This window comes from Silurus aristotelis (genome assembly GCF_946808225.1).
Source record: "Silurus aristotelis genome assembly, chromosome: 12".
In the NCBI taxonomy this organism is placed as follows: domain Eukaryota; kingdom Metazoa; phylum Chordata; class Actinopteri; order Siluriformes; family Siluridae; genus Silurus; species Silurus aristotelis.
The window spans coordinates 20,361,113-20,386,499 of record NC_139585.1 but is presented as its reverse complement, the minus strand read 5'-3'; the positions used below and the strand labels follow the sequence as shown (position 1 = coordinate 20,386,499).

Here is a 25,387-nt window from a genome sequence, read left to right as displayed (position 1 = left end):
CCCGGTTCCGGTCGGACTCCAGCTTTAAAGCGATACACAAGGGCTGTGTTCTAAATGGATTTTAAGTCCCTAAATAAAAGCACTATGTAGTGTATGAGATAATGGATTCAGTGCCCTATGGTGACGCATTAAATGTGAAGAAGGGAGCTGAATGAGACTTAAGCGCTGGGCGGGATCGCTATGACGTGTTAATGGTCGGGGAAAGGGGCGGGGCTATGCGCCGGTAGATGGTGTCGAAAGAAAAGCGGCGAGCCGGGTGAAAGAAAGCCTCACACCGAAGAAGTTTCCAAGGATTTTTTCCCACGAAACTCAGGTGTTTCAGGTAAAATATATCAACCATTTTAATCGAATTGTCGGTATTATATTGGGTTTAGGGTCCCCCGAGTTGTAGCCGAAGTGCCGTTGTCGTAAAAAAAAAAAAAATGCTACAGGCCCAGCTAGCACTCCCGTGCCTGACCACACTCCCCCGACCTCTTCATCTGTAATCATTTCTTATCATTCCCTTACTCTTCTGAATCGTCTGAACAATTTGTGGTCGTATAAAAACAATCCTGAACTTGTTTCTAAACTTTAATCATGTTAGGATTTTGTTTTTAACCTGCCTGTCGCGTTCATTAGCCTTTTTTTTTTTTTTTAGCTTAGCTCCGAAGGCTGTTGCGATAAGCTAACAGTACCCTGGACGAGCATTCGTTCCCGAGCACCTTTAATAATGTAGACATAAATGCACACACATCATTCAATATTAAAATAAATAGCATTTTTTTAAAGGTCGAGGTAAAACTCATAAAGAACGCGTATCTTAGCTCCACTGTGTACGTTAGCTATGTTAGCGGCGCTAAGCTGTGCTAGGCTAACATGCTAATTATTAGTGTTTGCGTCAGAGTTTGTTCCGCTGACTGGAACAGGTTTTTTTCACCCAAACTCATTGGGAAGAATAAAACTATTTATTTTTCTTATTTTTTTAATTTAATTTTATTTTAATACCATTAAAATACGTTACCAGTTAATATGTCAAGTAAACAATTCTAGGTCAGTGTGGGAGTTGTCTTTCCTGAGTCGTGTTGTGTGTTTTAACTTATTAACGTGGGAGTTGTTTTCAGATTTCTCAATTAATTCGGGTTTTATTTCTCTTGTTGGTTGAAGTGATTTAAATTGTAATTATTTTCCAATCAAAACATAGGAAGACAGGACATTACATGTGAATAAGAGTTTGATTCCCGTTTTAATCTATATATAAATTATAGCTTTAAACAATAGCAAAAACATTGAGACAAATGTCTTACACTCGATGTATGTACTAGATGGGGAAAAACAACTGTTTTAATGCTATTACGATGTGTTTCCTTTTTATTGAGAAAAATAGCCATGCCCTCATTAAAACAATGTATGGACTGTTGTGGAGGTTTTCCCCCTCACCAATAAATGATGACACTTAGGACTGATTAATACATATAATCTTAATGCACACTAAACTTAAGAAAATGTCATACATTAAACATGCATGTGGTTGGTATGACATGATTGTGATATGTGGTTGTTGTGCATTCACCAAGTTCTAGTTAATATGAAGGACAAAAGCTGTGGTGTTGAGTTTTCCTTTCAGATTTTTGATATTTGTAATCAGATTCATACAGGTTTTCTTGGTTGTTCTGTTTTTCTGTGTTATCTGTTCTTAGAAAAAGTGAGTGTTGTTTGTTTCTGCTCCTGATAAGGCTGTGTGTCGAGCGGTTGTGGGCTAAAACCAGTGCACGCTGTACATTATAACTACACTACATCAGACAGATGATCTTTGCACCTTTTTGAAGTTAGTGTGTTAGTATTTAGCCTTGTAAATTGCCAGAATGTCATCTCAAATGTTTGTAGGCTTGATTTTCTTTGCTACATGTCAGTTTGGTGGATTGGATAAACCCTCTCAAATTCCTCATCGTCTCATCTCGATGTTTCTCATTCCGTCTGTGTATTGCTTCTCGTGTTTTCATATGTTTTCTTTTTCAGAATGTTACTTGGTTGCTTTCCTGACTTTCACTCTGGAATATCAAATGACTAGAAAGTGATTTTGTGAGACTAGAATGCGTACTTCTAGTAGCAAACACTCAAGCATGAAACAATTTTAATATTTTCATTGTGTGTGTATATGTGTGTGTATGTATGTATGTATGTATGTATGTATGTGTATATATATATATATATATATATATATATATATATATATATATATATATATATATATATATATATATATATTACACACACACACACACACACACACTATATGCACATATACACTAAAACTGGTCAGTATTACACATTTGGTTTTATTTTCTGTTCCACAGGTGCCTTTACCACCGGGGCCCTTGCCACCCTGACAGTCTCCACAGAGTGTGGCATTTTTTCCCTTGTGTGAGTGTGTCTGTACGTGTGTGGGGGGGGGAGAAACGGTTCAGCTTGCTTTGTGCGCTTCACTATGGGTGACATCAGTGATCTGGACCGACAGATCGATCAGCTGAGGAGATGTGAGCTCATCAAGGAGAATGAGGTCAAGGCTCTTTGTGCCAAAGCCAGGTAATAAACATTCATGTTACTAACTATAGCTCATTATGGATTCAAAACGGTACACTGAAACAGCTCGCAGCAAAATATATGTTAGTCTTGATAAATGACATCAAAAGGTCATCTACCTAAAAACAATGGGGAAAGAATAGTATTTTAATGCATACTGTGAGCATTTCCCACCTAATTGCCATGTGGGTTTGTTTTGATTTGTTTGTGTTCCAGGGAGATTCTTGTAGAAGAGAGTAATGTACAGAGGGTGGATTCTCCAGTCACAGTAAGTTAAGGGATCTCTCTGACTCATTGTAATTAAATGACTATCATTTAATGAATCATTGGAGTCAACAGAATTTAAGAACTGTGTTCATTATCCTTGCTCGAGCTGAAACCTGTTCTTCAACATATTTGTGTAACATCCAGTTACATAAATGCATGTGTAATCTGTGAAAGGGTTTCCACCACGATCCCCAGAAGCTTGAAGTCAGCACCTAAAATGATAGCTATGAATTTTGTGAAACTATTCGTTTGGGATACAAATTGATCTATAATAGTCATTAATGTTGATTTAGCTAAATGGATTCTAATGTTTGCTGTATTGTTTGGAGACACTGTATTCAAATCCAGATTATGCCACAGCCATATGAGTCCCTGCACTAGACATTTCGACAGCACTATTTTCTGTGAACTTTACCTCACCCTCTGGCATGGCCCAAGCAAGTGCCATTGGCTTGTTTAGCATTTCTATGAGAGGGATTTTGTTTACTGTGGATGCTGTGAGCAACAGTGTTGTTTTGAAATGCCCCAAATGACGTCACTTGCTGAACTCTGAACATACATTAGTAGAATTCTGTTTAATACTGTTCTGATTCAAAGATCCATAAAAATGTCTAACCACCACCACTATGTTGAACGCTTCTTCTAATATGTAATAGTTTTTATAGTTATGGTTTGTTGATAGGAGCACTATGAGCTAATCTAATATAATGAATTCAAAATGTGTATATATATATTTTGTGTGTGTACATACATATGTGCGTGCGTGCGTGCGTGTGTGTGTGTGTGTGTATGTATGTATATAATGTATGTAGGTGTTCATATTGTGTGCCAAGAGTTTCCATAACTGGAGATGATGTTTGAGTTTTTTGTTAGCTTATATTTGCATGTGCTCATCAGCAGGCCATAACTTGTCTCACATAAGTTCTTGAATAATAAACTTATCTTCAAATTGTTCTTAAAAAAAAAAAAAAAAATTGCTGTGACGCTCTTTAATGCCGTGGCAACAATAATAAAAACACCACACCAGCCTCCTGGTTTTATTTTTATGATGAGGTTCAGGGAAATGTCTCAGGAAACACTTCAGTTTGGTGTGTAACAGATTCATCAGAGGTGTGCTCTGTGGAAAGTATAAAACTTTTGTTCATGCAAATTTACCATTGCATTTAAATGTTATGTATTTAATCAGATGTGACTGGTTATGTGGGTTTGTAAACTGCTGTTATTTGCCGAATGCCACTATTAAACTGGTGCTGATTTACTGATGACCATACCATTTGTCTATGCCTCGTGACTAAAAATAGATCATTTAAAAGAAGCTTAAAAAAGACATTAAATGCCCTTGTCTTAGCCCCTTTCAAATCTGATGACTGAATGTGTTCACATTTTTGCTTTTGTACCTGTACAAACCTGCAGTTTGGTGTAATATCATATCGTTTTTTCCCTCAGGTGTGTGGTGATATCCATGGGCAGTTTTATGACCTGAAGGAGTTATTCAGAGTGAGTCTTGTGTTCACACCCACATGTATTTTAGTTGTCAAATATGGCTGATTTTGGTGTGTGAAAAAAAGGTTAGAACTGTAAATAAGAGATTGAAAGTATTATTTCTCATTACACTAGAACTCAGATATCCAATATTCAATTCTTAAACACTGATTAGTATTCATTTTTATGTACAACTGAGCCATTAAATGAGGTTAGTTAAACATGCATAATTAATAATCACCTGAACTGATATTGTTAAGTGATCACAATTACAATATTAAGCTCTTATATAACATACAAAGAAAACATCTCTGCTCCCGGACATATAGATTGTGTGTGTGTGTTTCGTCCAGTTGCATTCAACAAGCTGTCTCTCACTAACGTTTTTCACTCATCTAACAACCAAAGGGGAAAACTTGACTCATGCAAAGAAGAATTTGAACTTGATATGCTTGTTTAAATACAACACACCCCGATTGGTTCACACATTTCCTAATCCCAGTACCTTCCATATAATACACGTGTATCGGAGATGTGTTCCAGCAGTCTTTCTGTATTTTTCTGCCTTTTGTTGAGCCACAAACATGATACTTCTTTACTGGAAGCCATTATCAAGACCGGATTAAAGTTTTTGATTACACGAAGATGCTCCTTTCAATAATTCATGCACTCATTTATTTTCTGTAGTCTGCATAAATGCATTTAATCAGAAAAAAGCTTTAATTTTCTAGGTGGGCTTTGCTAATGAACTTATTTGTCCACCCCCCTGTAGTATATAGCTGATTCAGTTATAATTAGGGACTGGTATCATTTACAAGCAGAAAGACGTACAAATACAACATGAATGAAATGCCTGTCTGAAAAGATATTTTCTCAAATAAGATTTGAAAATACAGACAGAAGCTGTTTCAGAAATCAAGAGGAAGTAAATTCCACATGTATGTGTGTTAGAAGAAGGTCAGGTAACTATGAAGGAACCAGGTTATACAAAAAAAAAAAAGCATTGTAATAGTCCATGCATGAGGTGACAAGATCATGAACCATAATAGCAGAGCTCCTCATTAAGGGAACGGGCGGAGACGGTTTATATTTCGGATTTGATAAGAAGCTGTCTGGGTGATCTTGTTAATATGTGCTTAAAAAAGATAGGGTGTTGTTGAAAAAAACACAACTCCTCTCAACCTGTGTCGAAGGAGCAATTGTGGAACCTTCAACACACACGGAGAAACTACTGGTCCGTATTTTTTGTGCACATGAGGAGTATTATAGTTTACTACTGTTAAGTTTAAGAAAGGTATATTACATTTATATATATTTTTTAAATCTATTCATTATATATATTACTGCTGAGCTTTAGTACTGCAGTTTACAAATGCCTCCAAGCAAACAGAAAAAAGCAAATAACAAACCACATTTTTAATAACTAAAGACTTCTTTAATAATGAATGTTACCTGTGCTGGAGGCTGAGGCAGGGGAGATGCAGTTGTAGCCGGCAGATGACTGAGACATAGTAAATACAGCGCGTTGCTTTAGGTACATGCCAAATCAAAACGTGCGGAGGATCCGCTGTGGCGACCCCTAACGGGAGAAGCCGAAAAGAAAAGCTTTAGGTACATGTCATGTTTTGTTTGTAAAAGTTTTCCTTATTTTACTCGCGTCACTTACTTTGTTCACTATTACACTACTGCGTATATTGCTTTTGACACTGGTGTCGCTTAGTTTTGTAAATTAAGCCCACACTTTTGAACATTTCAACCTTGGATCTGTGATTGATTGCAAAAAAAAACCATACACCGTACATGCGCATGGTTATCACGTACGTCGCAAATATCAAACACAGAATCTTAGTTCTGAAGCGTTATGATGGTTCGGTATCGACCCAATTACATACTGGCCCAAAAATTACCAGGTCTCGGTACCCATCCCTAGTTACCTGCTGTTAAACAATCTGTTCAAGTGGTAAATGTTTGTATTTGCTATAGAATATCGATTGAAGCCGGTGTGCTATTAACCCAAATACAAACAAACAAATGGATTTGTTTTCTGTACAGGTGGGAGGTGATGTTCCAGAGACAAACTATCTTTTCATGGGAGATTTTGTGGACAGAGGCTTTTACAGTGTCGAGACTTTCTTGCTGCTTCTGGCTCTCAAGGTTTGTAATTGGTTTCTCGCTGCTAATTGTTTGCTTACCATAAGTTCAGATGTGTTTATTTGCCTATACTTTTAGACTTATGCCTCTGAATGGATTAGGGTAAAGACTCTGCTTTAGACAGACTACATATTGTACAACTAGGACTTTTCTTAAGGGGCTGCCAGTGGTTCTTAAACGGTTCAGGGGTTTGCATAATGACCGTCAAATAAATAGAAAATTCTTGGTATATGAACTGTTTGGCAAAAATTAACAAGTTACAAGAGCTGTTATTTAAATATTGATGTAATAAGTTGAAAAAAAAAATTCGGTCTAAAGTTTGTCATGGTCCACCCCAGGTGCGTTACCCTGACAGAATCACACTGATCCGAGGCAACCACGAGTCCAGACAGATCACGCAGGTGTACGGCTTCTACGACGAGTGCTTAAGAAAGTACGGTTCTGTCACAGTGTGGCGGTACTGCACCGAGATCTTCGACTACCTCTCCCTGTCGGCCATCATCGACGGCAAGGTCAGTCTAATACAAAAAAAACACATTTCTAGTATAGTTGTAAGCTATGAAAGTGATATATCTATTTTTATGATATATCTATTTTCCGCATACAGTATGCTAAAGTAAGGAAATTGTGGTCAGTCACAATGCAGTGTCCCTCTAGCTGTAAGCTTTAAAAACTCTGTTCAAAGGGCAAACCATAGTTGCTTAGCTGTTTTGTTGTGTTTGAACACTATGACTGAAAGGCTGATTTATACTTGCATTAACGAGTCTTAACACGGAGAGGGATCGCAAGTACATTTGTCAAACCTTTTTTTTTTTTTTTTGTCGGTCAAATTCAGATTGATATTTTGATATCTCAAAATCATGATAAATGTGCATAATGCTGCTTCTGAAAATTAACCTTTTTTTAAATGATTATTACTAAGTGTTGTGATCAAAGTTTGTTTTTCTGAAATGCAACATTCGATTGAAGTCACATTTTTTTTTTTAAGCAGAAACTGTTTGTCAAAATGTTCTGCGACATGATTGTTCTTTTGTACGGCTTATACCACAAGAGGAAATCATGACACTTTTTTTTTCTTTCCCCACTCTGCGTAAGCAAGCACCACAGGGCTTTTAACCACAACTGTTGCCTTTGTGTATTGTGCATGTTTTGCTGTACAAGTGTAGTGTACTCATAAATAATGGTAGTTGCTTGGTGAAGAGTTACAAGCAGTATTTTGTACAATGTGGCTCTGTTGCATCTCAGAATCTTCATTCATTTAGAAGAATGATGTTTTATGGTCCTCATTTGCGCTGCAGATTTTCTGTGTGCACGGTGGCCTCTCACCCTCCATCCAGACTTTAGACCAGATCCGGACCATTGATAGGAAACAAGAAGTGCCGCACGACGGGCCGATGTGCGACCTCTTGTGGTCAGATCCAGAAGGTAAATCAGGACTTTTGGTTTCAGAAAAACTATTTCATATATTTTTGTGTGCTTTGGTAGCAATAACAATCTACAATTAAGCGTTTGAAAAGATTTAGAAGGATTTGGAAATCTCGCACATTATTTTATTAATTAGATGGAGATTCTCTGCCTATTGTTCTGATTATACTATATATTCCTGATTTAAGCAGTGCCGTTTGTACTTTGTTAGCGTGTGTAACAGAGATGAATTCTTTAATCTACCATCAGCCCTAGTAATGGAGCTGGCTGCAGGTGCACTCCTTCTAATTTATTATATCTTGTAGAGTCAGATGTAAACATTTATAGAGAACTTTTTGTTTTCTTAAACATTAAAAATTATAAATTATAGCATCTATAATTTTAGCGATAATGAAAATGGTGATAAAATAGATTACTAAAATGTTTTGTTTATTGGAAAATGGCTGTGGTGTGAGGAGGTTAATTAAGCTCTTTGGACCATAAGGCTTTTACTTGTAATTAAATTGTGTGGTAATACAGTAATAGTGCTACATTACATCATTTTGCTATTGATTTAGTTTTTTGTTTGTTTTGTTGTTTGTTTTGTTTTTGTTTATTTTATTTTTTTAGGGATATGCCTGAAATGTATTACTCACATAATTGTTTAGTGTAATTGTATGAAATAGTTAATTATACCACTACCAGTAGAAAAATGTTGTGGGTGGAGCTGTCAGGCAGCAGAAAAAGAGGAAGGCCAATAAGAAGGTTTATGGATGTGGTGAGGGAAGACATACAGGTGGTTGGTTTGAAAGAAGCAGATGTAGAGGACATAGTGATGATCTGCTGTGGCAACCCCTAACAGATGCGTCCGAAAGAAGTAGTTGTTCATTATACCATTGCCTGAATTAAAGTTGGCTTAGCTCAACCTGTACAGATTTTTATTGTGAATTTCATTACTGCACCAGGCATCTAAATGATTTTTGTGTACAGATACTACAGGCTGGGGTGTGAGCCCAAGAGGAGCGGGCTACCTGTTCGGCAGTGATGTCGTGGCCCAGTTTAATGCTGCTAATGACATAGACATGATCTGTCGAGCTCACCAACTCGTCATGGAGGGCTACAAGTGGCACTTCAATGAGACCGTGCTCACTGTGTGGTCTGCACCCAACTACTGCTATAGGTGTGTGTCTTTTCAATTTATTTATTTAATTTTTTAAACAAGGTCTTTGAGATCATATTTATGATGTGGTGCGGCCCGATTCAGTGGGAGCGCATCTGTTTTGATATAAATTTCATTGGTTCACTTGAACCCGTTCGGCAATTTCATTGGTTTAATGTTATGGGGCTCAGTTTTTTGGCATGAAGGTTGTGAAACTGGGAAAAACCCAGGAAAAATCCATAAATTAGCCGCTTCGTTGTTTAAGACGCAGGGTTCAATACGTGGGGGAAAAGTAGCGGCTTATAGTCCGGAAATTACGGTACTTGTGCTGAGCCGTTTTGTTTGTTGATTAATTTTTCTTTCCTTTATCTAAGGTGTGGGAACGTAGCAGCCATTCTGGAGCTGGATGAACACCTGCAAAAAGAGTTTATTATATTTGAAGCAGCCCCACAGGAAACTAGAGGGATTCCCTCCAAAAAGCCTGTGGCTGACTACTTCCTGTGAGCCTACTGCAACAGTAGGAAAGGAAACGCCACCTTTTGCAGGAAGAGTCGTCATACATTTACCTGTATTTCTCTCATTCCCACCCTTCCCTGCCCAGTTGTCTTAAATGTTTTTTCTTTTTTTTTCTTTTTTCACTTTACTTTTTCTACTTTATTTTTTTTCCTTTTTGTCTTTCTGCTTATTTTCTCTTTTAGCCACAAACCATCACCCTGGACATCGATTTTTACACACAGAGACTGGCTTTGTAGTTCCTCATACTGCTGTAAAGTCACTTGCTCTCATATATACACTGTAGCTATATGCAATTCTAACCAATGTGAATAGCACTATGGTCGGTTGTAAGCAGCAGGGAAATGGAGGTAAAGACTGATATGGCCTTTTGCAGACTCATCAAAGAGCCCTCGTTTATGTTAAAGGAAGTTTTCAGATTATCTGCATTACTTTTTAATTACTTTTTTCATCTTCTGTATTCCTTGTTTTAATTGTATGGGCAAAGAAAAGTGACACTACTGCCCAATGTTATAGTTTATGCTTTTTTTTTTTTTTCCCCTCTGAAGCCCAGGTCTTACAGATTTTGGCTTTTGTGAAGGAATGCCTACAATCCCTGCAGTGATTAACAGCCACACTGGAAAGTATTCAAATAAAACCAAACTGTTTTAGGCAACATGTTTTTTTTTTGTTTGTTTTTTGTTTTGTTTTTTTCCTCTCCCATCTGATTTCTCAATAGAGAAAATGTTGATTTTTATTATTATTTGTGACAATAAACTGTACTTTTGTATGAACATAATGCTGTGTTGACAGTCGCTTTTGCGTTTAAATGAAGACGCATGGCTACCTGATATACGGTTAGAATCATAATGTTATACCCTGATCACCCACAATATTAAAACTACTGAAGTGAACATTTTTCTACTTTACAGTGGCACCTGTAGAGGGTTGGGATATGTTGCCAGGTTAATTGTTCTCGAAGTAGATGTGATCTTGACTTTAAATGTGGTTTAGTATTTGGTGCTGGATGAACTGGTTTGAGTATTTCTGAAACAGCTTATTTGAGATATTCACACTGCAGTTTCTACAGATTAGACGGGAAATGCAAAAAAAAAAAAAGAATCTATCAGGTGATGATCTGCAGGCGGAAAAAAAGGTCAGAATGACTTGTTTTAGCTGATTGGAAGCCCATAGTAAATCACTAGGGTGAGCAAAAAAACATCTCTGCGCATCTCGTGTGTGAAACCTTGAAGTTGAATGGCTAAAACAGGAAGAATCACATTAGTTTATGCTCTTATCAGACAAAGAACAAGAATCTGAGGTCACAGATACAGATTCTTTTTGTTTTTCTTCAAATTTTGTGTGGCTTATTTAATAATGTGACACTTGTATTCACACATTCCATGCCTAGTCCAGCTACTGGCATACTATTTCTGGGACATGAAAGAAAGATAAAACCACGATGTGAAACTGCACAAAGTTGTGTAAGCTCAGAATTGAATCGACGACCCTACAACAGTGACACAATATGACTATGCGACAGCGAAATGACCTTCCTGCTAACTTGATGCTGTGATTGAAAGCAGACACCGATAAAGCCAAAAAATGGCATGCAAAATTGTACGATTGTATGATTTTTATTTTTTTGCTGTATTGAGAACGGTCAACCGCCTTAATAACTTGCAGTGGCCATGTGGTTTTCCTGTGATGTACTGAAACACAGTGCATAGTAACACACTTAAACCAGTCACATATACTTTATTAACATGAGCTAGGTTTTGTTTCTAATTTCATAACTGTCTGAAACATTGTTCTCATGCACCTTACATCCAGTGATTAACTGCAGCCAACTGAAAAATATATTTGTTGATAACACTGTCTTAGGGTATATCTATATCCAGCAAGTTTACTGTTTTCAGCCATATTTTTTTATTTAGAAAAAAAAAGAAATTGGACATACAATATATGACCAAATGTTTGTGGACAGCTGATGATCACACCCATCCATATATGTGGTTCTTTCCCAAACTATTCTTTGTGTAGAAGGCTGTACCATTACAATTTCCTCTTCAGCAAGGTTAAATGAGGTCCATAAACATGACATTAGAATGGAAGAACGTGATTGGCCTGCACAGAGCCCTGACCTCAACCCTACTGGACATTTCTTGAATGAACTAGGGCCCAGATTTCTTGCAGAACTTTAACATGCAACCTTTTGTGTTCTTGCGGCTGAATAAAGATAAATCTCCTCAACCACAGGGGAAAATTTAGCCGATCGTGTTGGAAGAGTGTTTATTTGTGTCACGAAGTCTTGGAGAGGTTTAGAAGAGGTCTGAATCATAAGATATGATATATTGTGGTGTCTGGCTGATCTGAGGAAAGAATTACACAAAGGACACAATATACAGTTCTTCGGGTAATTCGGGAAACAGGCAAATATACAGGCACACTAGACAAACCTAAACTCAAACGATTATTTATCTGATAATAAGAATAAGACATTGCTAGTATTAAGAGGGCCTTAAACCTGTTTCTCTTAACACATTCTTATGGTGTCTGTGAAATGTTTATAGGATATTTACAATGCGAGTATGAGGTATACGGGACATTCTTGTCTAAGATAACACATCTCTGCTTTACCATGTCTTAGTAACAAATAAGGAATAGCCCAGGTTTTGTCCAGAGCATGTGCACTTGTCTGTTCCCTGCATTAAACCTATAGAACCACTGAAACGTACCAAAGTATGTTTTTTCCTAATCAGCCAGAACACCACGGGCATCGTAGATCACATTGGAGACCACTCCTAACCCTTTCCAAGAACGAATTTTAGTCCGGGCATGATAAAACATTACAGACATGGCGATGTGTTAGCCCAGACAGTCAGTCCATGCATACCACATACTCGCACTGTATAAGTCTTACAGACATTACACACACCAAAACCACTGTGTTTTAAGAGAAACAAAAATGCGGCCCACTTTATATTAACAAAGAGTCACGTGTCCACCTACGTTTGACCATATATGGTAATAAAGTGATCAGTTCTACGTTAGAATTGTGTATGTTCACATGGATCTGTCAGGTTTATGGACAGCAGGTCGAACCTTCTGTGACGTTTGCTGTGACTCGCCGCTACGCTAGGGTGCACTGTTGCCTTGGTTTTGAACGCTAGGTCATTTCCGTTCTTGCCGGAACAAGCCTGAAAGGTTTCGGACCCACGCCGTCGTTTGTGTTCGGCTAATTTGTAAAATTGAATCTTAAACCGTTTTCGGGGCGGCTCATAACACGCATCTCACAGTATTATTAGATAAAGGTGAGTCTATTAATGTATTTGTGGTCGTTTGTAACCCATTCATGTCGAACTTGTTCACGTTGACGTGCCGATGTTAGCCGGCGTCAGGCCATATTGCAGCCATGCTAGTTATCTTAGCGGCAGATCTTCAGATTAGCATAGTTCTTCACAGTCACGCTATTGACACTATTCTATGTTTTATTTACCACCAGTGAGCAATTGTGTGTGTCTTCAGGACAGATGTGATGGTAGTTATTTAGATTTTTTAAGCGGTTAGCAGTTTTTCCCGGGAGGACAGTCCATCAGAGCGCACCAGCCTTTTTCTGCACCAAGGGACAGTAACGATAACGTGCATATTATATTACTTTTCTATATATGACGTAATCATTGCATATGTAATGAAACGTAATATAACTCATTATAATGCAGAATGCGAGCTTAAGGTATAGATGCTTAGAAAGAAAACTGCGACTGGAACAAGTCTATTGGCATAAATGGCATAAAAGGAAACGGTCATACAAAAATAACATCCTGCAGAACGAATAAATTCAATAAAAGAAATGTGATTCACGGCCCGGTGTTTAGGGATTTCTGGAGTACAGGGTAGAGGTGAAAAAAGGTTTGGAGCAAAATTCAGCCTCATGTTTACTAAGAGTTTCACTCAGTGTATGTCTAATTTTTATTTAAATACAATGTTTTATTATTACTAAGGTTTTCCATGTATTAGAAATGTCACCTATTTATCCATTCATGACTGACAGGTTTATGATGTGTAGTAATAAATATAGGTTATATGACTGAAGTTGACTGGTTGGTATGGTCTTCAGTTTCTGAATATGATTTGACAGTTCTTCCTGGATGATCTCTCTATTCGCTTGATTGAAATATTATTTATGAACCGCCTTTAAACAATGAAAGAAGAAACGTTTGTTGAGGAAGATTTAATGTATTTTGTCTGGTGCTAAAGTCTTCAATTATTATACTCCCAGACTTCGCGTGAACAGTATTGGCCATGTCACGTTTCTTCGCCACCGGATCCGACAGCGAGTCGGAAGAGTCCTCATCCGCTGAAGAGATCGCCCCTAAAGCGGCTGGAACCACTTTCAACAAACAGTCAGTTTTCATTCATTTACTCACTCATTTGCATTCTTTTCACACAAGCAAACATCTTTTTTTGTTTGTTTCTGTAAGCTTTTTATATTTAAATCCTTTTCAGAGCTTTGCTGTTGAGTGATGATGAAGAAGACACCAAAAGGGTGGTGCGCAGCGCCAAAGACAAGAGGTGAGGAGGTTTGCTGTGTGTGTGTAAAATATAGATGAACTAAAAGAAGAAATGCAGTTTTATTTGTAATATCATTCTGGCTACATATAATTCATTTATTACAACCTTCAGCTGATCCCTGTGGTATTTTTTTTTCTTCTTTAGATTTGAGGAGCTGACAAACTTGATCAAGACCATTCGCAATGCCATGAAAATTCGCGACATGGCCAAATGTCTGGAGGAGTTTGAGCAGCTGTGTCGAGCGTTCCTCAAGAGCAAAGCCATTGTGGATAAAGAGGGAGTTCCACCGTTCTACATTCGTCTGCTGGCCGACTTGGAGGATTATCTCAATCAAGTACGCAAGATAACGACATGAGGACAAAAGCAATTATTATTTTTATTTTTTTTGTTTTAAGATGTTACTTGGAAACATTTTGGTGACCTTTGTATTAAGAGTTGAAAAGATACATGTGGTTTGCATTTGCAGCTATGGGAGGACAAGGAGGGCAAAAAGAAGATGAACAAAAACAATGCCAAAGCTCTGAGCACGCTGCGGCAGAAGATCCGCAAGTACAACCGTGACTTCGAGACGGACATTGCCAGCTACAAGGAGGTCAAATCTCCACCCTTTTTGAAGGGTTTTATAATAATAATAATTTTAATCATAATAGTTATGTATTGATTCTTGAAGGAAATGATTTCTTAACTTAAAAATCCCCCCCCCCCCCTTTTTTTTTTTTTTTAACTATAGAACCCTGAACAGTCTGCTGATGAAGAGGAAGAGAAAGAGGAAGCTCAGTCTGGTACGTCAAGGATCTTACAGATTACAGATAGATTGTGTTCAGTGCTGAAATGCTCTTTTGCCAAGTGTGTGTGTATATATATGTATGTATGTGCAATTTTAATATAAATAAAAAATGTCAAAATACAACAGCACTGCTGCTTTAATTTTCGTGATTTGATGTACAGGCTCATCCTTGGACAGCGATGATGATGATGAAGCAGGTGATGGTGTCAGCGCAAAGAGTTTTATGAAAAAGAAGCCTGCAGCTGAGCAAGCTCCTGAAGCCAGCAAGTTTCTCAAGGGAGCAACTGCTGTGAGTGAATACTATTTTATATATAAAAAAAAAAAAAAAAAAAGGGCACTGAAAGGAACAAAAAACAGGAGTATAGATTCTGACCAGACATTGCATTTTTTGAGTGTTATTAACTTTTCCACTACAGAGCCATTGATTCAAATAAGGCGGCGTTGATTATTTTACAGCAGTTTTGATATCGGTGGTGGCTGTAGCTAAAGGTTTCCATTGTAACAACACAATTTTAAAAGCATGCTGTTATTTATTTATTTTTGTTCAAAAACAATAACATAAAAACAACCCCACTCCACCTGGTCAAATGCTTTCTCATCTTTAAGTGATAGTAATATGCGTCAGAGACACTAGATCAGCAGGGGTGATGCACAGGGGGCCAAAATTTAAAGCACACTTTACGTCACAGGCCGAACAGAATAAACATTTATTGAACACACTAAAACAATGTTATAAAAAAAAGACAGGAATATTATTCCAGAATAAATCGACTGTATTGGTAATTTTTATTTATCTGAGAATTACCGAACACAGTAGTCCCCCTTTCAATTTGACAGGAAAAAGACCAATTAAATAGAGTGCAGGGTATACATTTGGTGCAGTTAAACCCCACCTCCTGTCACTCAAAGTACCGGAGTGACCCCTAAACCCACTAAAAAGTATCCACACATCTAAGAGTTTGTTGTGAAGAAATTCGCAGGGTACTTTCAATGTTTGGCTTAATGGCAATATGTAAATTTTATAAATATAGTATAAAATATTTAAATTAATAAAAAATTAATAAATAACGTTATGAAACATGGCTCGTGTGCGGGCCACACTGGGAGGATAATCTGGGAATGTGAAAATTTTTTATCCTTTCAAAGGGGTCCAGCCTCCCTAGCTCTGCGGCGAATCTCTATACCGTGCTTGCAGTAATGCATTTTAGACGCAGTTACCCGAGGTTTACCACCAGCTGCCCTGACTGGAGGTCAGGTCTTGACTTCGTGTAAGGCTTGATTAGGAAAGGATTCTCCAGATGGACAGATTATTTTAAAGCTTTTCTGCATACGGCAGTTTAAGTCCACTAATCTGATTGGGCAACGGATGATTTTCGAAATAGTCTATTTCTTTAATACGCACTGGGACAATTCACATTGTGTATCACTCGCCTGAAATGTAAACAAAACTCTTGATGTCCAAATTGCCACACAATCAATTCCTGATTATTTGCATGGTGGCAATTAGCTGTGGCCAAATCATTGCCACATCACCCAACACACTCTTGCTTGTGTGATGTTGCTTAAATAATTCACTACAATGCCAAAAAAAAAAGAGTGAAAAAGTGGGTTGAACCATCTGTGGCGTTTGCTGTTTTGTGTCTGTTGAGCGGTTTTGAATGTCATGTCATTGCCCCGCTTGTCGGAACAAGCCTGAAATGGTTCGGTGCCATGCTGCCGTTTGTGTCCAGGTAATTTGTAAAGCTGGATCTGAAATCGCTCTCGGTCGTATCAGCTCAACGCGAATCTTGGTTTTATTAGATAAAAAGTGAGTCTATGAGAGTAAAAAGCAGGTTGTTGTGACTTTTCTATGCTGTAGGAAGAAGAATCGGAGAGCAGCGAAGAAGAAGACTGGGGCAGTGACTCCATGGACAGCAGCAATGAAAGTGATGACGGCGACGGCAACACTGCATCCTTGGCTACGGCTTTCCTCAAAAAGTGTGTTATTTATTTTTTTAACTTCCGACAGTTATTTGTCTCTTGCTGATTTATTCATGACATGTTTGCTTAAATTTCTTTATATATTTATTATGAAATTTATTGAATTTATAAAATGTGCTTTTGATGTTTGACATCTGTAAAGAACATTGGTAGCACTTGTATATTTGTAATGGGTTTTCCAGTGCCGTGTTAGTGAATTAAGTGTGTTTCGCAGGACCCAGGACGGCGACAAGCTGCTGACTGATCGCAAAAAAGAGGACAGGAGGAAGAGGACCAAAAAGAAGGAGCGTGCTGATGAAGAGGGTGAAGAGGGTGAGGAGGAGGGTGGAGATGGCGATGAAGGAGGATGGAAAAAAGTGAGAGGGGGAGTTCCACTGGTCAAGGAGAAGCCCAAGATGTTTGCCAAAGGCACAGAGATTAACACAACCGTGGTGGTAAAAAAACTCAATGAGATCCTGCAGGCCCGAGGAAAGAAGGGGACAGACAGGTATATACACACACTTTTGTGTCATTTTTAATTATCATTATTTTTTTTATATATAGATTCAGAAAAGAGAATGATTGAGTGCTAAAAAAAAAAAAATTCTGTTTTTCAGAGCTGCTCAGATTGAGCTCTTCGGTGCACTCGCAGCCATATCAGATGAGAACAACCTGGGTCAAGGCATCACCGTTAAGATCAAATTCAACATCATCGCATCCCTGTATGACTACAACCCAAATCTGGCTGCTTTCATGAAGGTGGGAGGATTAAAATTTTTAGATTATTTCATTGCATAGTACAGTTTCGGTTTTGACTTGTTCAAACATCTTTATGTGCTTAAGGCCAAACGTTTCTTTCTTTTTCCATCTATTCCTTTGTTAGCCGGATATGTGGAAAAAGTGCCTGGCTTGCATTGATGAGTTGCTGGACATCCTGTTTGCAAACAACAATATCTTCATCGGCGAGAACATCGCCGAAGACAGCGAGAACCTGGCCGTCTCTGATCAGGTCAGCATTTCTTTAGTTTATCCCCCCCCAAAAACATCTGTAAGGTTCTGTCCAAGCTAATATGCCCAAATAAATCATTTGTTTAAGATGTTATCAAATTACTTCAAGTTCTACTCTTAGAGGTCATGTTGATGCTTTATGTTCCTGAATCATAGCATTAGTTAAAGAGGCATGCACATGTGTAGTGTCGAAATTCCTCACACCCTTTATTTATTAATTTATAAAAAAAAAATATTTTTGTATTGTGTAACAGCCTTTTCGAGTTCGTGGTTGCATCCTGACACTGGTGGAGAGAATGGATGAGGAGTTTACCAAGATCATGCAGAACACAGACCCTCATTCCCAAGGTGAGCTACATAATTAAGCTAACACTTAAACTATGAGGAAGGGTTCCATTTATACAAATTGTTACGATTCTTTAGATAGAAGTTAGATTGATGCAATCATTTTGGATGATTTTCGGCACAAAACTTATAAAATGCAGAATTATTAAGTCCATTTTCATTAATATTGGGGAAAAAAAAAAAGAGTATTGTATTCAACTTCACAACATTTTTCCACACCTTTGCTTTTACAGAGTATGTGGACAACCTGAAAGACGAAGGGCACGTCTGTGCCATTATCGACCGCCTGCTGCAGTATCTGGAAACCAAAGGCACGACCGAGGAAGTGTGTCGTGTGTACTTGCGCCGCATCATGCACACCTACTACAAGTTTGACTACAAGGCCCACCGTCGCAGCCTGGGCCTGCAGGGGGAGAGCAAAGTAAATGAGCACATGTTGTAATGGATAGCTGTATAGACACAAGCAGCTTATGCAAAAAGCATCATTTCAGATTTTGATTAATAGTTTTTTGTAAATAACTTTTTTTTTTCTTACAGTCTGAGCAGGACCAGGAGGAGAGTGAAGGGGAGGACAGCGCTGTCCTCATGGACCGGCTGTGCAAGTTCATCTATGCCAAGGACCGCACCGACCGAATCCGCACCTGTGCTATTCTGTGTCACATCTATCACCATGCACTGCACAGCCGCTGGTACCAGGCTCGTGATCTTATGCTCATGAGTCACCTGCAGGATAACATTCAGCATGCTGATCCTCCTGTTCAGGTACACACAAAAGCAGCATGTAGCACCTGTTCAAGTATGCAGACACTTGAACAATAATCCTTTGGTATAATTGGGGCTTTCAAAACGAACACGTTAACGCAAATTCATTTTAACAACACAAATTTTATTAACACGCATGTAAATATAATAGAAGCGAAATTAAAACCTTGAACGTAACAACCATTTATTGATATACTCCACCGAAAAATAATTTTCATTCTCAAAAAATTTGTTTTACTGATGTGCCAAGTCTCAAATCAAGCACCAAAATCCACCACGATGCAAACACCCGGCAATTAAAACCATCCGTATGGAAACATGACAAAAGTCCTGTTTGGTGTCCTGATGATTTGCATACTTTATAACAACACAATTACTTTAAAACATTTATAAGTATATTTTGTCTTCATGCTCTATGTATGGTTTCCCTAATAGGAAACATACATTTGCATAAAGCATTCATATTCGCCCATGTTGATTAGAATATTAAAAAACTTAAAGTATTCATTTGACGTACATTTAGAACAGATAAAAATGTGCGATTAATCAAGAGTTCGCTCTTGACAATCGTGCGATTACTCGCGATTAAATGTTTGGAACGATAGTTTATTTTGGGTGTGGAAACTAATTTAATAAATGTTGATAAAATCAAGATTGGGATTTAAAGTAAGTGATTTACAGCTGTGGTGTCAATATCTATTCAATTACAATAGTTTTACACTGAATAAAAATTGTAGAATATAGTTTAGGACACAAGGCAGATCCCTGTGGTGCAACTCTTTATTTTTTTGGTTTCTAATCTGCTCCAAAGAAAACTATGAAACTAATTTCCTCTTACAGATCTTGTACAACAGAACCATGGTGCAGCTGGGCATCTGCGCATTTCGCCAGGGCATGATTAAAGATGCTCATAATGCCTTGCTTGACATCCAGTCAAGCGGCCGGGCAAAGGAGCTGCTTGGCCAGGGCCTGCTCATGAGGAACATGCAGGAGAGGAACGCAGAGCAAGAGAAGATTGAGAAGAGGCGACAGGTACGATTAGAGCAGGGTTCATTGCTCTGGATGAAATATGCAATAGTGGGTTTTTATTAAGGGATATTTTCCAAGTGTTTTTAAATCACTTAAGTGACTGCAGAAAAATTTCCATTGATTTCAGTTGTATGTGTATAGGGCATTAAACAGTAGACGTTTTGACATCAAATTTATATTTAGGTAAAGAAAGTTGTTTATAGGATGTTGAATAGTGAAATGATAAATAACAGTGTAGAAGAGTAGTAGCACAGAGTACTGAGCATGATTAAAGAACTTTTATTATTATTATAATAACTGCAGCATTTAAGACCATTTGAAAAGTGCAAATCTTTAAAGTAGCAATGTTTGTCCATTGACACAACCAGAATGTGATTCCCCAGTGCAAAAGCTCAAAGGAAATGTAGAGTTCTTATAACTGGGACTTTGAAGGTCATGCCATTGTCATAGACATGGACACTGGATCTGAATGCTGACTTGAACATGCAATCGCCTGTAAAAAGTGTGTACAATAATACTCATAAGTGTTAATAAGTGCTGTTTCTTCCCTTTAGGTGCCATTCCACATGCACATCAACCTAGAGCTGCTGGAATGTGTGTATTTGGTGTCAGCCATGCTGCTGGAGATCCCCTACATGGCAGCTCACGAGTTTGATGCCCGTCGTCGCATGATCAGCAAGCAGTTCCACCATCAGCTGCGTGTGGGCGAGAGACAGCCTCTACTTGGTGAGTGCCTGAGTGCACTTTTGGCTTCTTAATTGTTGCTGCTGTTTTTTTTTATTTAAATTCCTTTTATACCACTAAAATCTAATCCATTGTCTGTCCTAAGGCCCTCCTGAGAGCATGCGGGAGCATGTGGTGGCTGCTAGCAAAGCCATGAAGATGGGTGACTGGCGCACATGCCACTCCTTCGTAATCAACGAGAAGATGAACAGCAAAGTGTGGGACTTGTTTCCCGAGGCGCAGCGTGTACGTGAAATGCTTGTCAGGTAAAGACTACGTTAGCGATCATAGAAATAATATTTTCCAGCTGTAAACAGTCAGCATTTTCAATATTTTATTTTCTAATTTTACAGGAAAATTCAAGAGGAGTCGTTACGTACATTCTTGTTTACCTACAGCAGTGTGTACGACTCTATCAGGTACCGCTACAGCGAGCTGCGTATATATCTTGATTGCTGGTTGTTTTGTAGTGATGCTACATGGTGTGTGTGTGTGTGTGTGTGTGTGTGTGTGTGTGTGTGTGTGTGTGTGTGTGTGTGTGTGTGTGTGTGTGTGTGTGTGTGTGTGTGTGTGTGTGTGTGTGTGGGTTTGTATCTACAGTATGGCGACACTGTCTGAGATGTTTGAGCTGGAGTTGCCCACAGTGCACAGCATAATCAGCAAGATGATCATCAACGAGGAGCTCATGGTAACGACGAAACGACTAGAGTCCTCATGGGATTTTAACTCGATTTTAACTTGGTTTTTTAATTTTTAATTTTGATTGTAATGTTTTAGATTTAAAACTTGCTTTCTTTCTTCCAGGCGTCTCTCGACCAGCCGACTCAGACAGTGGTGATGCACAGGACAGAGCCAACGTGCCTTCAAAACATGGCACTGCAGCTGGCTGAGAAGCTGGGTGGCCTGGTTGAAAACAATGAGCGCGTCTTTGACCTTAAACAGGGCGTCTACGGAGGATACTTCAACAGAGGTGAGAGCAAATAATAGATTTGTATTACATAAGCAATTTTCTCAGTATACAATGTATAGTAGTGTATAAAATATAGCAGTAAAGTAATTCCCCGTTTTTCGCGGCGGTTACATTCCAAAACCGTCAGCGATAAACCATAAACTGCGAATCACGGACTCCACCCTTAAGCTGTAAATCATCTTCCCACACACTTTAAACATACATGGAAACAAACAAGAATACAAGAAAACAAACAAGAATACAGTAATTATTTTTATTAATAAATTTTATTATTTTAACCTAAACCTCCATAACAATTCACTATGCAGTTTTTGGTCTATCGTGCTATCCGCGAGATACCAGAAAAATCAGACAAACAAATTAGTTGTGTGTCAAATTGCAAACAGTAACAGTGGCTAAACAAATTGCTTGCACAGAGAGTATTGCGTATAAACAGGCATCACCACCTGCCATTCTGGGAAATCCCATAATATGTCACTGGGATGTAAAATGTATTATATGCTGTTTAATAATGTGGTATTATATACTTTTCTTTGACTGATAGATTTTTGTAGCAGTACTGTAATGTATTACTTGAATGAGGATTTAAATATTTACTTGTCTTAAATTTAACAGATCAAAAAGGAGGTTACCAACAGAAGCAGGGCTACCAGAGAGGTAGGTGTATTCATGCACTAATGCACACAGATACACACAGCTCCTGCAAACATCTCACACATTTATTCAGGACCATTTAATTCCCGTGCTGTAAAATTTTACTTCATCATCGAGTATGAGTGGTTGAATCCAAGCTGGGTTTGTTAAAATATTAAAGCTAATTTCAGTTTAGACTGTGTTGTAAAGTAATAGTTAAAACCCCCCCTCCCTTTTTTACATTTTTTTTTTTTTTTTTATAAACATTGTTGCAGCTGCACCTTTTGCTGACCGTATTGTAATAAATAACCAAAGATAAACCTGATATTGTTGAGCGAAGCCTTCTGCACTCACTCTGGTTTCTCCCCATTCCTACAAGTATGCACTGATCAGTTACAGTGAAACAATGAATGATTTCTCAGAGTGACACTTTTGCTCCATATACAGTGAGGAAAATAAGTATTTGAACACCCTGCTATTTTGCAAGATCTCCCCACTTAGAAATCCTGGAGGGGTCTGAAATTGTCATCATAGGTGCATTACTAACATGGCCAAGACCAAAGAGCTGTCCAAAGACACTAGAGACAAAATTGTACACCTCCACAAGGCTGGAAAGGGCTACGTGGAAATTGCCAAGCAGCTTGGTGAAAAAAAGGTCCACTGTTGGAGCAATTATTAGAAAATGGAAGAAGCTAAACATGACTGTCAATCTCCCTCGGACTGGGGCTCCATGCAAGATCTCACCTCGTGGGGTCTCAATGATCCTAAGGAAGGTGAGAAATCAGCCCAGAACTACACGGGAGGAGCTGGTCAATGACCTGAAAAGAGCTGGGACCACCGTTTCCAAGGTTACTGTTGGTAATACACTAAGACGTCATGGTTTGAAATCATGCATGGCACGGAAGGTTCCCCTGCTTAAACCAGCACATGTCCAGGCACGTCTTAAGTTTGCCAATGACCATTTCGATGATCCAGAGGAGTCATGGGAGAAAGTCATGTGGTCAGATGAGACCAAAATAGAACATTTGGGTCATAATTCCACTAAATGTGTTTGGAGGAAGAAGAATGATGAGTACCATCCCTACTGTGAAGCATGGGGGTGGTAGCATCATTCTTTGGGGGTGTTTTTCTGCACATGGGACAGGGTGACTGTACTGTATTAAGGAGAGGATGACTGGGGCCATGTATTGCGAGATTTTGGGGAACAACCTCCTTCCCTCAGTTAGAGCATTGAAGATGGGTCGAGGCTGGGTCTTCCAACATGACAATGACCCGAAGCACACAGCCAGGATAACCAAGGAGTGGCTCTGTAAGAAGCATATCAAGGTTCTGGCGTGGCCTAGCCAGTCTCCAGACCTAAACCCAATAGAGAATCTTTGGAGGGAGCTCAAATTTCGTGTTTCTCAGCGACAGGCCAGAAACCTGACTGATCTAGAGAAGATCTGTGTGGAGGAGTGGGCCAAAATCCCTCCTGCAGTGTGTGCAAACCTGGTGAAAAACTATAGGAAACGTTTGACCTCTGTAATTGCAAACAAAGGCTACTGTACCAAATATTAACATTGACTTTCTCAGGTGTTCAAATACTTATTTGCAGCTGTATCATACAAATAAATAGTTTAAAAAAATCATATATTGTGATTTCTGGATTTTTTTTTTTTAGATTATGTCTCTCACAGTGGACTTGCACCTACGATGACAATTTCAGACCCCTCCATGATTTCTAAGTGGGAGAACTTGCAAAATAGCAGGGTGTTCAAATACTTATTTTCCTCACTGTATTTATAAAGCATCTTTACAAAGCTTTCCCAAGGAATTAGGATCCTGTTGGAATGAAAGTTTGACAATATTTTGTATTGACTGATTGACCTGGGCAGTGAGGTCAAATAGGCACCAATATCACAACGATGTTTCATACTCCGTTAAGCCTTTTCATGTTTGACGACTACAGTTAAAAGAAAGGATATAACTACAATTAGAGTAATTTCTAGATTGCATTTATTTATTTATATATGTAACGCAGGGGATTTTGAACTGTAAATCTCGGGTCTGTATGACTATAGCCTCTTAATCTCAAATGTAACTTAAACATTCATCACCTGTTCCAGATTACTTTTTTCTATGTGTTCTATTTACCTTTCCTTAATAAGGAGTTGTGAGGTGAGCTGAGGATTATTAGACAATCATGTGTTAATGTTCCATATCTGATAAATGGTTTAAGTTGACTGTGGCTGCATTTAATATATGAACTCTGTCATTCAAATTTTTCAAAAATTTAAAAAAAAATTTCTCTCTTTCTTTCAGACCAGAAAGGTGGCTACCAGCAAAAACAAGGCTACCAGCGAGGATCCTACAGGAGCCAGAACCAGAGCTCTTACTGAGTTTAGTTATAGTGAATCTCTCATTCCATTCTCATCTCTGCACAATTCCATCATCTTCACTGTTTCAAATTATTAGCATATTAGTGCAGTTCTCTAATCTAATGTACTAATAGTTCTGTCAAACATCAGTTCAGATATCGAGTTATGATAAAAATAATACTTGCTTTATCTTATTTGACTCGGAATGCATTAAGGTGGAAAAGGAGTGGCTGAAATATTTTTTTTTTTCCTTGTTAGCAGTCAAGTACACTTGATGAAACAATAAATATTATTCCAATGTTAAAGCTGCTTTCTAGTTGTTTCTGGGTCAATTTGGTGTTCTTGGTATGTTTTAATATATTTGTTGCAATATTTTTGTTTTTCTACTGATGTTTCGAAAGTTAATTTCCCCTTTTCTTATTTTTGACTGCATTCTCAAGTATACAGCAACACTGCTGTCTCTAGAATAACTCATTGCCCCACGTATCACTGCACAGGTCATAAAGTTCATATTTGTTCAATATTTGCTCAAGCCTCTGCAAATGAATCATGAATATGCAGGGAGAGGATTCTGACCGATTTAAGAGTCTGCAAGTAAAACAAAATGTTTCACCTGGCTAAAATGAACAACATAGTAAATGGAGGAAACCAAAGACCCCAAACGTTGCAAAATTCTTACTGCAATTTGGTGAAAAATGTTTCATATAGTAAACAGTCACATCTCT

General features: G+C 38.2%; 2 protein-coding genes across 3 annotated transcripts; both read left to right on the top strand.

The window, feature by feature from the left end:
• Window positions 1-10,313, top strand: ppp4cb (protein phosphatase 4, catalytic subunit b). 2 transcript variants are annotated; one of them, XM_083555758.1, is made up of 9 exons: window positions 1-322; window positions 2,334-2,562; window positions 2,776-2,827; window positions 4,273-5,842; window positions 5,920-6,462; window positions 6,798-6,971; window positions 7,758-7,884; window positions 8,854-9,043; window positions 9,397-10,313. In XM_083555758.1, exons 5-9 carry the CDS (start codon window positions 6,340-6,342, stop codon window positions 9,524-9,526), a joined length of 744 nt encoding a protein of 247 aa, XP_083411884.1. In that variant the 5' UTR covers window positions 1-322; window positions 2,334-2,562; window positions 2,776-2,827; window positions 4,273-5,842; window positions 5,920-6,339; the 3' UTR covers window positions 9,527-10,313. The 2 variants fall into 2 exon arrangements, with proteins under 2 accessions (XP_083411884.1, XP_083411883.1); XM_083555757.1 differs by having other exon boundaries at window positions 163-322; window positions 4,273-4,323; window positions 6,361-6,462.
• Window positions 10,314-12,689: 2,376 nt separating this feature from the next.
• On the top strand, window positions 12,690-24,967 carry eif3c (eukaryotic translation initiation factor 3, subunit C). Its single transcript, XM_083555716.1, has 22 exons — window positions 12,690-12,828; window positions 13,797-13,920; window positions 14,024-14,089; window positions 14,234-14,423; window positions 14,556-14,681; window positions 14,820-14,871; window positions 15,038-15,165; window positions 16,735-16,853; window positions 17,071-17,343; window positions 17,453-17,594; window positions 17,719-17,844; window positions 18,098-18,191; window positions 18,422-18,609; window positions 18,726-18,950; window positions 19,791-19,982; window positions 20,534-20,705; window positions 20,809-20,968; window positions 21,056-21,121; window positions 21,303-21,390; window positions 21,507-21,672; window positions 22,288-22,329; window positions 24,607-24,967. Exons 2-22 carry the CDS (start codon window positions 13,820-13,822, stop codon window positions 24,681-24,683), a joined length of 2,793 nt encoding a protein of 930 aa, XP_083411842.1. The 5' UTR covers window positions 12,690-12,828; window positions 13,797-13,819; the 3' UTR covers window positions 24,684-24,967.
• The last annotated feature ends 420 nt before the right edge of the window (window positions 24,968-25,387 follow it).